This window comes from Hydra vulgaris, chromosome 02 (assembly GCF_038396675.1).
Source record: "Hydra vulgaris chromosome 02, alternate assembly HydraT2T_AEP".
Taxonomy (NCBI): domain Eukaryota; kingdom Metazoa; phylum Cnidaria; class Hydrozoa; order Anthoathecata; family Hydridae; genus Hydra; species Hydra vulgaris.
Window position 1 is genome coordinate 32,225,096 of NC_088921.1, and position 14,857 is coordinate 32,239,952.

Genomic DNA, 14,857 nt, shown 5'->3' on the forward strand with positions numbered 1-14,857 from the left:
TTTAGAACAGATAGCTGATCTTGAGGTTGATCTCTCTTCTGTATCAGCCTGGGGCTTGGTGGTAAATTTAAAATAATCTTAACTGTTTACTTGTAATAATTATTGCAATTTTGTCAATATTCCTATATTGATTAATAGAAACACTCTGAACTTTCTACTTTACATTTTCTTGACAATCAATAAATTCAAAATAGCTTGTCATATGGGTATTAATGGATTGTTTTAGTGATTTCTATTAAAGCATGAAATCTATCTTCAAGATGACTCTGTTAGTGTTATTTGTATAAAAATAGCTATTTTCTTCAACATGGTTATGATGTATTGGTAGAGTCAGTGCTATGGAGTCAGCAATTTTAGTCATACTTTATTTCATCCTTCATAATTTATAGGTTATATTACAGGTTAATATATAACTACAATTTTATTATTTTCTTTATACCAATGTTTTAACAAAGCAGCTATACATTTAAAAAGTAATTATATTGAAACTCGAAATATATATATATATATCTTATACTACTGATTTAGGTGTGCAGCCTGACATCATACAAAAATAGCCTGCTGCTGGGGGCTTCAGTACATACATATACTAAAAAATAGCCTGACTCGCATCGAAATGCTGCTACATTGACTGAGGGTTTGGCAATCTTTTCATTGATTATTTTTCTTTTTTTTTTCTTCTTTTTAAAAAAAAAAGCCATATTAAGATAAGCAAAAAAAGTGAACAAATACTTATATAAATATGCCATAGTATATATATATCCCCAAGAAGTCCTTACGGTCTTATCACAGAGCACCGCGGATGAGCACTTAATCGGAAGATCACGCCTCCTTCTTAACTGGTGTTGCAAAACTTGCCCAGAGGTGAAGTTTGAACCACGGTTCCTTTGTTTCTGGGGCAAGTGCGCTACTGCTGCACCACGGCTGCTCAATATATATATATATATATATATATATATATATATATATATATATATATATATATATATATATATATATATTTTGAGCAGCACACACACACACACACACACACACACACACACACACACACACATATATATATATATATATATATATATATATATATATATATATATATATATATATATATATATATATATATATATATATATTGTAATCTGACTAGAAATAAATCTTATAACTTTTGAGTTAATACATAGGCATAGCAAAAGTTGCAAAAACCATTTGAAAATTTAAATCTAAAATTAAATAACAAGCCAATAAATTCAAATCATAAAACTGACAAATTAGCAACTGCTGCATTTTTACCAGGTATAAAAATTTATCTTGACTGGAACTAGACTTAACTACTATGTGTACTTTGTATGAGAAAACATGGAACACTATTAGTGTTATATAGATTATACATTTACAGTAGATACAATGAAAGACAGATTATAAAAGTGCAGTAACTTTAGTTTCCTAAATCCTGATTGTCTGGAAAAATAAAAACTGTGCAGTGGGAGCCCTATAAAATACTATAGGTCAGAATCCAGTTTCAGTTTTAACTTTGGCTCCAGTAAAAATATTAAAAAATGGACCAGCTCTTGACTCTGGCTTCACAGCCCTGGGTAGAATTCTCACTTTGTGAGACATACATAATTCAAAACTTACCTTGTCTCTGTAATTACCTCGCTCAATGTTTTTTTTGAACATTTCAATGAACAAAAATATTCATTGAAATATTCAATAAAAAGTATATACAAAATCTAGATATACAAACTAGATATACTATAGTGACATACTGCTACATTGTAGGAACCTTTTTTCATAAACCATAAAGAGTTTTTTTAATGTGTTATTAAATAAAAAGAACTATTATATAACACAATATTAATCAATATATTATCAACTAATTATGTATATTGACTTTTTTAATGAACTTTGTAGTAATTTTATTGTAAAATCAGTATATATAAGTATAAATCAGTATATATCAGCAGACCAATATTATACATAAGAACAGATAAGTTAGTAATTATTTTCCGAGTTTGGGAGATTTCCTTATTCTACAATAATAATTTTTTATTTTCTGTTTTTCTATATGGATGGAGGGACGGAGCATCTTTGTAAATAAAGTATGTATGTATATATATATATATATATATATATATATATATATATATATATATATATATATATATATATATATACATATATTTATATATATATATACATAGTTCTATAAATTGTTGCATTTGGGAGTATAGAAGGTAAAAAATGATTCTTTTGACAACAAATACGTCACTTTTAATTACTTTTGACTTTCATCCAACCTTTCTGTGTTGTCATAAAGTTAAAACCAATATATATATATATATATATATATATATATATATATATATATATATATATATATATATATATATATATATATATATATAAATATATATATATATATATAAATATATATATATATATATATATACATATATATATATATATATATATATATATATATATATATATATATATATATATATATATATATATATATATATATATATATATATATATATATATATATATATATATATATATATATATATATACAGTTAAGCAATCTAAAATAATTTTATTTTTTGATTTTGAAATAACAAAAAAGGGTGTAAAAATGCATATTAAAAAAATAGGGTGTAAAAATGCATATTAAAAAAATAGGGTGTAAAAATGCATATTAAAAAAATAGGGTGTAATAATGCATATTAAAAAAATAATCGTAATAAATGAAAAATTAATTGTTTATAATGACTGTTGTTATGTTTACAATAATAATAGCTATTATTCATCTTAAAATATTTAAATAATAATTATAATATCTATAATAAATATTATATGATATTTTAAAGTCTCTACTAATGTGAGCGCAAAAATATAATTTTAGGCTGCTTAAATGTATGATTAACATATTGCTTAGTATTTAAATACACAAAATAGACATTCTTGCCATATCAACTAGCATTCTTAAAATTCTCACTCCTTATAGATAAATAAAATAGATATGGTGTCTACATTAGTTACAGATGGTAATATTTAAAAGTACCAGTTGTGGATTAACAAGTTTTTAGTAACAACTAAAGTTCAAGTAACAAAAATAAAAGTTACATATTTGTTCTTAGCACATGAAAAATGAATGAAAACATTATTTAATAGCTGTTGTTATATAAAAATTGACAAAATTTTATGAACTTGCTCTCAATAAAAATTTCACTCAAAAAATAAAGTTCCTCCATTATTTAAAGATATGTGTTAAACTTTAGAATTACTTAACAAAGGAAAACTTAATTGAAAAAAAAGTAAATTTTCACAAACATGTTTGAAATATGAAACAAACATGATGGGAAGCAACGCGTCTACAAATAAACATATTGCAAGTAAACAAACCTTATAAAAATAGGGTAGATAAGAGAAGCAGCAGTGAGACCAGATGTGTTTGACTGCCAAGAGCGTAATGTATTATTAAAGTAACCACCTTGTAATATGCAATGGGACATCTTTATTACTTTATTTTAAATTTTGTAACTTGAGACATATCCCAATGGAGTTGATAATAGATTCACGATTATATTGGTCCGCCGATCATAATTATCCCGCGAAAATATTTTTTCGGTTAAATAAGTTGGTTTAAGGAATAAGTTCAGTTGGTTGAATTTAGTATATTCAGGGTGACCAGAGCAAAAGAAACAAATAGACTGGAGTACTTTATAATTTTTGAGTTAAATGTAACTAAATCTATTTATTATATATAAGTATAAATTAAAATTGTTCAATTTAATTAATATAAATTATTTTTGGAAGAGCATATTAAACAAATCTGTTTACTTATGCTCTTATAACGCCTAAAATAAATTATGATTTCATTACGAGTCTGCTGAATAAGCAGATGTCTTTTCTTTTTCTCTCTCTTTTTATCCTTGACTTTTTTTTCTGATGGCTTTTAATTTTCATCTCATATTTATGCCTTCGGTTAATGACTTTTTAAGAGCGTTTTTTCTGCGTTCTATGTTACTTCTTTAAGCGCATTTAACATAAGCTATGAAACTGGCAGTCCAAAAACTTGTATTTTTGGTATTCTACTGATAAGTCATACCATGATTGCATCAGCAAATCTTTAATCGCAAAAGAGAGGTTTAGGTTTTTTCTTGTATATTTTATTACCTGCTATGTTATTAGCTTCCCATAAACATCATCTATATTTAGTGCACTGAAAAAATTGATCCCGCTTATTTTTTTACAAAAAGTTTATAATATAAAATAAATTTGCTAATATTATTTTTTCATTAAATAAATGTCACCAATATTTTGCTTAACAGCCTTACTAGATAACTCTCTGTCTCTATTTAGATTCTACAGAATTTAACTATCCCTGAGATTAAATTAAGAAATTGTTTAAAAAATGATACATGAAAACAAAAAAAAGTTTTTTTTATTCAATCAATAACTTCTATACCTTACATAACTAATTATGCATTTACTTAAAATATGTTGAAAAAATATTTTTTGTTAAAAATAAAAGTATACAAAATTCAAAATGCAGCATAGCCAAGAATAGTAAGAACCAAACTGAAACAATAATATTTATTATTATTTCAGTTTTGGTTCTTATTTTTTATGGCCCTTATTTACAGCCTGTGGAATAATCTACACCAGGAAAATCACCAGGTGCTTACTTTTTTCTAAGTTTGGCCAACAGTACCTAAATTCCTATAATTTGAAAACCCATTTAGTTCAAACATATTTTGGAGGTCCCTGGAGGATTCAAGTAACATGAATTAATTTGTTTAAAATTCAGCTTTCAATTTCTTTTTTCTAGTATTTCACACTTTTCCTTTGATTTAGTTGTTTCATTAAGTACTTCGTCGGTTCTATCATTTATTAATTTTGCATTTACTTATTAGTTTAAAGATGTCCCCAGTCGCGTGGCTAAAAATTTTGGGCCTGAAAGGAAGCGTGACCGAAGGTCCCCGTAACTTAAGTCTTCAACTCCAGATGATAAAAAACGTAGAACATTCGTAACTCCAGATGATAAAAAATGTAGAGCTGAATAAGAATTATAAAAATGAATGCAAAAAGTTTCTGTCAATTTTTGAGTTATATTTACATAATTTTATATAAAAAAAAAAAACTGTTGCTGGCAGCGTAAAAACAACATTCTTACAACATATACTTCTGAAAATTAATTGACATTTAAGTCAATTTATTTCTTGCCCAAGAAAATAAATAACTGCACTGTATTTTAGAATATTTTATTGAAAGATTTTCACTTTTCTAAAATATCTTTCGCCGATAACTCAATAATATTTTTTGGTTTTAGAAAAGCAAATAGGTTTCTTATACTTGCCATTTCTTTAAATTTAATTTAAAGGAATTGAAACTATAATTTGGGAGTTAGTTGTGTCCAAAATATTATAAACACGTAAACTTTACACTGATGCTTTTTATTATCAAATCGATAATAGCAACCTAATTCATCAAAATGACATTTAGAAGTTTGAATGCGTGTTGAACCGAACACAGTATTTATTCCTCACTGTTGCGCAAAGTCAAATACTTCTAATTTTATTTCAAAATAAAAATATATTAACTCTTTTAAATGTTCAAGACACGTTGTATTGCTGTGATAGCCTCATTTTAACGAATATTTACATTTTACAATGTTTTGGAAGCATAATTAGTTTGACTTATTACCTTAAGGGTCGTCAATAGGTTGCGTCACGCAATTTTAACCGTTTTTAACCTTTCCCTTACGCCCTCGACACAACATCGTAACTATTTAGTAACAGATCAATTGTATAGGATTTGTCACAAAACCACTAATCCTTTCCTCTACCCCAGATTATAGTTTATGGACAACCTCTTATAAAAAAAAGTTACAAACAAATACAAGTTCAAATTTCTCCATATAAGTCTTAATTTGTAAAGCTTACAAATTAACTTCTTTTGATTTGAGACCTATCTCATTCAAAGCCTGTAAAATATCAACAATTCTTAGTTTAACATCAGTAATAGCTATCGATCTACCGGATCAACGTGTTGGATAGAATTTTTTATAGATACTTTCGACTTACCAGTAAACTTGGAAATAAGATGCGTGAAGATCTTTTTTCAAAAAACTGTAAATATTTTGGAGAATAAAATAAAAAAAAGAAGACTTTATGGCATCTAGTTACGCTGTCATTCAATACCAACCTCAAGTTATGGCTGCTGCAATGCAAATATTCCGCATCAGCTTGATTTTCTTTAAACTTTGTCTGATAGGCATTATATGCTCCACTTATTACGGAGGTTCTATTATACCCCTGACCATAATATTTTTCCATCAGAATATTTATTTCATTTCTCATTTTTAACCATTGACCTTTCTTTTCTTTTTTTTTTGCAGAATTACCCTCCAGTTTAAAAAATCTAAAAATATTTCACTTGTTTCAAAAATTGGTTTTTGATTTTAATAACGAAAGGCGAGGGCGTATCTTAACACAACACTTATTTGTTCTATTTAGAAATATCTTGAGTAGTGTTTAACATGAGAGAATAAAATGATGCTGATTTAATCTTATAAGATAATTCTTTTAGTAATTTTTGTCCCAAGTATTCTATTAATGTTGCATTCTTGTATTCGTTTATATATATATATATATATATATATATATATATATATATATATATATATATATATATATATATATATATATATATATATATATATATATATATATATATATATATATATATATATATATATATATATATACATATATATATATATATATATATATATATATATATATATATATATATATATATATATATATATTAAAAATCAATTATCTGAGCGTTTTTCAAACTTCTTTTTTATTACATAAAATCGTATATAAATGCAAAGTTATAATTCCCATGACAATTATAAAACTACAATAGTCATTGAAAATAATAACCATAAATGAATGCGTGACTTTCATCACGTTTATCTACGTGACTTTTACCACGTATACGTAATAATTTTAATTCACCAACTTTATTAGAACATGTCCTCTTGGTGAATTAACTCATGTTTAATCGTTGTGGGGCTCTTATTATTCGTCCGGAGCGCGTTATCGTTTGTTCGTTGCATTCTTGGGAATCATTTCGAACTTGAACGGCATCCTAGTTATATCTTCCTTCACCGTTACCAACTTCATCTTTTGGTATATCAAGACCATCGTTAAATGAGTTATTTTTATTAAGAGAGTTTGGAATACGGCGACGCAAGTGTAAGATATGTCGTGGGAATACCCTATTTGCGGTTTCGACGTCAAACGACCAGGTATTTTGCTTCTGTACGATACCAGGTATCCAAGACTGATCACATTTTGTCTCTTGAGCTGGTTTTACCCAAACATTGTCACCTTCCTTGAATATACGTATACGTAATATTTTTAATTCACCAACTTTATTAGAACAATTAATGCATTTTTTATAGCTGGTCTTGAATATCTTATATAAGGCATGTCTAATATTTGTTTCATTATTGTGTCCTAGCTAGCAAGTAATTGCATTTCATATAAAAAAATTTCCATTATAATCTCCTGATAATCCTTCACGGTGACTACGAAAGGCTAATAAACTATATGAAAGCATTAGAGTTATGCGAAACAAGCGTTCTAATACCATTTTCCAAAAATGACGCCATTTAATAAATTCTTCTCCATTTTCCAAAAATGACGCCCTTTAATAAATTCTTCTCCATTTTCCAAAAATGACGCCCTTTAATAAATTCTTCTGCTACTTAATCAATAGTTTTCTTTCCATAAGTTGCGCACAGTATAAACATTAATATGTTCATTGACATTGCTGGTATTGTACATATATATGAAATGATTTTATTTCATATAAAGTATTTATTTATATAAACATTTTTATATTTGTATACAGTTTATAATATTTATTTATTAGGGTAGGAAATATATAATTTCAAAGATCCGAGTCGCCTACACAATAGATCCATGTGGGTTGCCGTCAACAGAGGCGCCCTGGAAAAGGGAGACCGTATGTTTTGCCTACTCTTGCGTATTATATATATATATATATATATATATATATATATATATATATATATATATATATATATATATATATATATGACAGGGTTTTTTTTTCTGGGGATAAGGTCCACAATTAATTAATTAATTATAAATTGTAAAGTTATAATCTTTATCTTTTTTTAAGGTCATTAATTGTTTAATTTTGATAATATTTATGGCCAAAATGTCAAGAAATTGCATTATCTAAAAAGTGCTCAATGTGTCTTTTGCGCTTTAAACCATTGATATATATACTTATGGTGTAGTTAATTGCGTTAAGATTGAAATCATGTAGAACCTAAGTCCATAACGCTTTAAACAAAGCAAAATGCTTTTTTAAAATTGTGTCATAAATATCATTGTTTTAACATTAACGATATAAATATTACGCGCTTTTCAATAATGTTTATTTAGTTTCATCATTTTAATAATTTCCTATTTTTAAATATTAAGTCGATCTTGTTTTTTGAAAGAATTAAATGAGTCTGAATTTACTGCATCTTTCAGCAATCATTTCATATTTTGTTTGTAAGAAGTTGTGTCTGATTGTTTCATTCTTTGTTTAATATTTCTCTTTCAATTTTCATGTTATCTTGCGGTCGTTAAAATATAATTTATAGAGTTTTGGGGATTTATTTTATCTAATCCTTTGGAAATCTTTAAAATTTGAATAAGGTCCTTTCTTTTTTCTTTTTCTTTTAATGTTTCAATAAAAAATCATCCCTTTTTTCATGCGAAATCCCTTTAGGTTCTCCATTTTTGTGAATTTATGTTGAACTCTTTCAATTTTATTAATCTTACATTTTCTAAAAGAAAAAACTCCATATTCTGAGAAAAAGTCAAAAGCGTAATTCTACTAAAAGTACCTGCAAAAGTGCTACTTATAATTAGTTTCATAATAGAACATAATAACCGGGTGGAATAAGTTGCTTGACCACATATTAATTCAATAAATTTAGTCAATAAATATGACATTCGGTCACATTTATTGACTTGATTATTGAATTGAGGTTTCTTAAAATGGCTTTTTTACTTTTAAATATATTTTAACGTATTTTCTTTTTTTGATTAACTGTTTTGTAAATTTTATAGCAAATAAAAAATTAGAGTATAAAATCATTAAAAAGACCTTTTTAGACGACAGCCCTGTAAGTGTTTAAATCGTTGATCGCTGTAAACATTTCGCTAGCCCTGCTTGATTGCTTTGTTTAAAATATTAAAAAAAAACGGAATATCAAGAAAAAAAATTAATAAATAAATGGATCTTTTAGTTAAGTTGAAATCAAAATAACTAACTTTAGGTAGCAGCAGAACACCCACTTGTTATTAAAGCGATTGATTTTTATAGCATATGCGATATGCCCGTGAAGAAACCAAAATCTAAATAACACTTTTTACGGCTATTAATTAAAACGCTTGTACTTTAAAGAAAATAAAAGTGACAAAAATAAGTCACTTTTTTATATTAATTATTTATTAATATTTGCTTTTAATTGATGTAAATAAAAGCTTTAATATGCTATTGTTCACTTAGTAATAATTATTTTTATAGAGTACAATGTTAAGTAGCAAAACTTTATCATAATAATAATATAAAATTTATATTATTTTGATCATGATTTTATTTCTATATTTATATTATTATTATTATTATTATTATTATTATCATCTTGTTTTTTTACCATATTTCAAGAGAGTATACCTCGTTATCAAGTATTCATTATGAATATATATTCAGTTTGATGTTATAATTAATAATTTTGCTTCTAAGAAATTTTTTGTATATCATACTTAAATAACAATTGCATACTCACTTGAAATATTGTCAAAAAATCATTTACTAATAAGGTTTGAATCCGTAAAAGTTTTTTATTTATCATATATTATTAAACTTTTTAAAGATGTCATTTAGATAACTATTAAAATAATATTTCAAAAAAGTTGTTTTTTAGAAGGATTGAAATCATTTCTAGATGCAATTATTATCATAATATTATGTTATATTTGTATATAAAAAGAATAATAATAATAATAGCAATGACAATAACAATGATAATAACAATAATAATGATGATAATAATAATAATAATAATAATAATAATAATAATAATAATAACAATAATAATAATAATAATAATAATAATAGTAATAATAACAATAATATTATTATTATCAATAATAATAACTTTTCTTATTTTAGGTGTTTAGCAAATTATGAGCAATGGAGACAGTAGAAATGGTTATGAAAGTAATGGAGAAAAGGCTTCAACCCTAAGTCATGATAGTAGAGAGTATTTGTTTGTTGACAATGTTGACAATGTTTCAATTAACAATAAAACGATTAAAAATAGTTTAAATAATGATCAAAGTGAAGCAGAACCAAAGCTTGATAGAACAGATAGCTCTGAAAGAATAAGCCAACTTATTGCTGAAGCTCAAATGGATGATTATGTTACTGATTATTTAGAAACCTCTCATAATGAAACAAAAAATAATTCTGATGTTCTATATCCAGTGTTGTATTTAGGTTCTGCAACAATCAGTGATCCTTTAAGTACCAATGAAATTTTAAAAACGATGACTTTACTTTTGAAAAGCAATTCAGCAACTGCCAAAATCATGCTCTGCATTCGCCCAGACGAGTTTTGCTGGTTTGATGAAAATAAAAAAACTTTAATTGAAAAATATAATATTGATAGCATTTGTAAATGGGGAAAAGATAAGCAAAACTTTTGTTTTGCAACTAATATTGCTTATGGTATCGATGACCCAAGTTTTAGATGTCATGTTTTCCAATGCGAAGATCAAAATGAGGTAGAAAATTTTGATACAATAATAAATTAAAATACAGTCATGTTTTTTTTCACGAAATTCATACATATTTTTATTATATCTTGCTGTCCTTGTTTTAGCCATGTTAGGTATATAATATGAAATATGTATACAGTGAAATATTTTGAAAATGAATTTTTTTTGTCATTTGATAATTTTTAATTTAATAAATATTCTATTGTTATACATTATTGGTTAGTATTTGAGAAAAACTTTTGTTGATAGTTTCAGGTGCCACAATATCAAAAAAATATTTAAAGTATTCACTATTGTCATTTTATTATTTATTTAACTATGAAAGAAAGAAATTAGTATAAAAATTAGTATAAAAAAGTAAAAAATATTATACTAGGTTGCCAAATACAGTTTGAATAATGATTTATCGATTAGCTGAACAATGTTTCTCTTGCCTAACAAAAATTATCTTCAAATAAAGATAGCAATTAGTTTATGATAGTTTGACCAAATAATTCTACAATCACTGTTGTACACTACAACCAAAAGTATTGTGGTAACAGCTATTTTTATTGAAACTCTTATAAAAACTTATAAAGTTTTATTGATTTTTTATTCAAGAATGTCATTACTTTGACAACTAATTTTCTTTACTTAAAATTAATGTGAAAATTTTATTTACATTGCTTTTGTGATCAAAGATAACTGTTTTGTTTTTCCAAATTATAATAGGACTAATGATGTCATATTTTTTGAAAAAATAATTCCATGATCACTTCTTGTACTATATTCATGTTTTGAGTATTTACAAGATGTAAATTTTTTGAATAGAATTACTTTGTATTTTTCAGTAAGAATTCACTGTTTCCTTCTAAATGCTGCATTTATAACTTTTTCAATTTAAATAATGTTTGATCAGAGGTTATTTCTTGCTTAAAAAATATATATATTCAAGGCTAGGCATTAGGAGAAACATACTTCAAAAAAATTTGGTAAACTCAGGTAAATATGGATTGATTTAAAGAAGTTTTATTTGGTAAAAGTACCGGGGTATCTAAGGTTATTACAATCAATCCAGCTTATTAAAATAAGGAAGTTGTTATATCTAAGAGCTTGTCAAATATTTATAATAGTAAATAGAACTATTCTTTTTCTTGAGTTAATGGATTGTTGTCTTTGTTTGGAGTTGTCTGCTAAATATTTTTTTTAGTAAATTTAAATTTTAAAATTAAACATCAATTTTCTATTTTTAATGGAAGTCCTGATTTTTAAACAAACAATGGCAGTTATGTTTGCATTTCCTACTATAAATGCAATAATATATAATCAACAGTGTATACTTAATAAGTCTTGTATTTGGCTATTGTATGTTGTTAATAAACGCTTTTAAGAGTTAGATTACCGGTTAGAACTTTTAAGTATTAATTTACCAGTTAAAATTAATTGAATTTCAGCAATGAAATATGTCCTGTAGTTACTCCATGTGTTGCATTTTGTACCCAAAAGTCTGAGGTAATTACAGGGTATTCAAGTTAATAATGTCCTATAACTTTTAACTTTAAATAATGTTTAGACATCAGATTGATGATCAAGGAACTTATGTAAAAAAATTATAGTAAACAATACCAGCCAAAGTTGTACTATACAAATACAAATCTGATATACAATAAAAATATAATATACAATGTTGTACCATACAAAATACTTTGGTTTGTTGTTTTTATTGTTTTCAAAATATTTATAATTTAAAATAGTGTAAATTTAATTTTGTTTTAATTATTTTTACCCTCAAGTTTTTTATGCTGACTTGAATAAACAATTTCAGAACATAATTTCATGTAAAAGTTGGATAAAAAATTAAAATTTTTATGCCACCTACTCAAATTTTTAAACCACTCGTTTAAAAAAATTTAAACCAGTGATTTAAAAAAAAAAAAGTTTATATTCATCAAAGAAACTTGTTCAAGTAACTTTTTATTTTTTAACATAATTTATGCTTTCATTCCAAGATGCCTAACTCGTACTTGTTATTGTGAGAGGGTTGCAACAGTTTAAAAATAAAAATAAATGAGAAGTCTCCTTAGCAGTAGTGGACCTATAATCTTAGGGAAGTGAACTCTAGATAAATATTTTGTTTTTTAACATAATTTATGCTTTCACTCGAAGATGCCCAAATCTTATGGGTTTTTATCATTAAATGATAAGATCTTCAACTTTCATAATATATATAATGGTTTAAGTTTTTTAAAGCATAAAACGTATATAATTCTGTATAACTTTATTAGTTTCTACTCAAATTATTTGAAGAATTACATTAAGAAAATATAGTTTATATTTTCAATAAAATACTTTGCATAAAAATTTAAGATAAGGTATTTTATTGAAAATATAAGCTATATTTTCAAAATGTAAACTTTCAAAATGTGTAGAAACTAGTAAAACTGTGTAGAAACTAATAAAGTTATACATGGTTATCTACTTTTTATCTTTTAAAAGACCTAAATCATTGTTTACATTATGAAAGTTGAAGGTTTTTATAATTTAATGGTTAAAACTTTGAAAACATATGAGTTGGGCATCTCCAAGTGAAATCTTAAGTTATGTTAAAAAACAAAAAATTTATCTACTACTCAATTCCTTAAGACTGTAGGGCCACTGCAGTTGATGAGACTTCTCATTTGTTTTTATTTTTAAATTGTTACAACCCTCTCTCAATACTTTAATTCTGAAACACAAATCTCAAGATTGCTGTGCAGAGAAACAAGTTAAGCGTGGTACTACCAGGGATGTGGTGGGTTTTAAACTTCTCAGTTACAAAGCAATGTTATTCTTAAATAATAATATATATAGAAAAGGTATGGATTAGGTTAACTAATTATATGTATAGAATAGGTTGGAATTAGGATAACTAATTATATGTATAGAATAGGATAGCTAGTATCACCTAACATCTTTTCTTTTTAAGCCAATGAAAGTTAGGCAACTCCAGGAATAAGTGAAAATTCAACCTAATAAAAAAAAAATTACAATCACTATTACTATTTTAGTCCCTTCATATAGTAAGTGATTAGAGCCCCTGGCTAAATATAGAGTTTTTTTACAACCCTGGCTAAAGAATAAAATTAGCAGGAATTGTTAGTTAGGGTTAGGTTGTAGTGTTTAGTTATATTTTATATATTTATATATTTTTTTATACTATATAAAATTATATATAATATATTTTTGTATATATTATATATAATTTATATAGTATAAAAAAATAGTTATACTATATAAAATTATATATAATATATTTTTGTATATATTTGTATATATTTACTATACACTTACATAGATTTGCAAGTTTTTTTTTTCTGCATAAATATATAATATAAAAAAACTCTATATTTAGAGATATATTTATTTATATTTTAGTATATAATCATTATAAGCGCAAATGTATTTTTAAATACCAATTTTAAAGTTAAAGATTTAACAAAAAATATAAACTGAATATAAGTTAGTTATAATTCTAGGCATACTGTATGATAATATTTATTTGTCTTGTTTAACTTTCTATTGCACTATACTCATTGTATAGTTTATTACAGGTGCTATACTTGTACTATGATGAAATCAATTGTAATTTTGATAATGTAAATATATTAGTATACAATCAATTGGCAAAATAACTCAAATTTACTAGATTGCAAAAATTTTTGCTGAAAAAAACAACAAATTTACTGGAACAAAAATAGTTTTGTTCCAGTAAATTCGTTGTTTTTTTCAGCAAAAATTCTTAAAACAGTTCACTAAGACTCTCTTAAATAACTCATTTTTAAATATGAAGCTGCTCATACAAATCAGGTAATACAAATACACTAAATAAAATTTTTTATTTATTTTTACATGCCTAAATTAAAAGAAAAAAGAAATCAGGTAAATAAAAATATGTTACTACTGTAATCGACTTCAAAAGTTTATACAAATAAAACAAACTTTAAAAATAA

At 25.1% G+C, this 14,857-nt stretch overlaps 2 protein-coding genes across 2 annotated transcripts in view; one reads left to right on the forward strand and one right to left on the reverse strand.

Annotated features, from left to right (window-relative positions):
• The window catches only part of LOC100209337 (delta-aminolevulinic acid dehydratase), a 49,968-nt gene extending 46,360 nt beyond the window's left edge, over positions 1-3,608 (reverse strand). The window contains exon 1 of the mRNA XM_065790626.1: positions 3,406-3,608. Within this exon, the coding sequence (XP_065646698.1) occupies positions 3,406-3,515 (110 nt within the window). The 5' untranslated portion in view covers positions 3,516-3,608. The remainder of the gene's footprint in view (positions 1-3,405) is intronic.
• Positions 1-14,857, forward strand: part of LOC100197406 (rab GTPase-activating protein 1) — a 131,310-nt gene that overhangs the window by 58,100 nt on the left and 58,353 nt on the right. The window contains exon 3 of the mRNA XM_065790625.1: positions 10,282-10,895. Within this exon, the coding sequence (XP_065646697.1) occupies positions 10,296-10,895 (600 nt within the window). The 5' untranslated portion in view covers positions 10,282-10,295. The remainder of the gene's footprint in view (positions 1-10,281; positions 10,896-14,857) is intronic.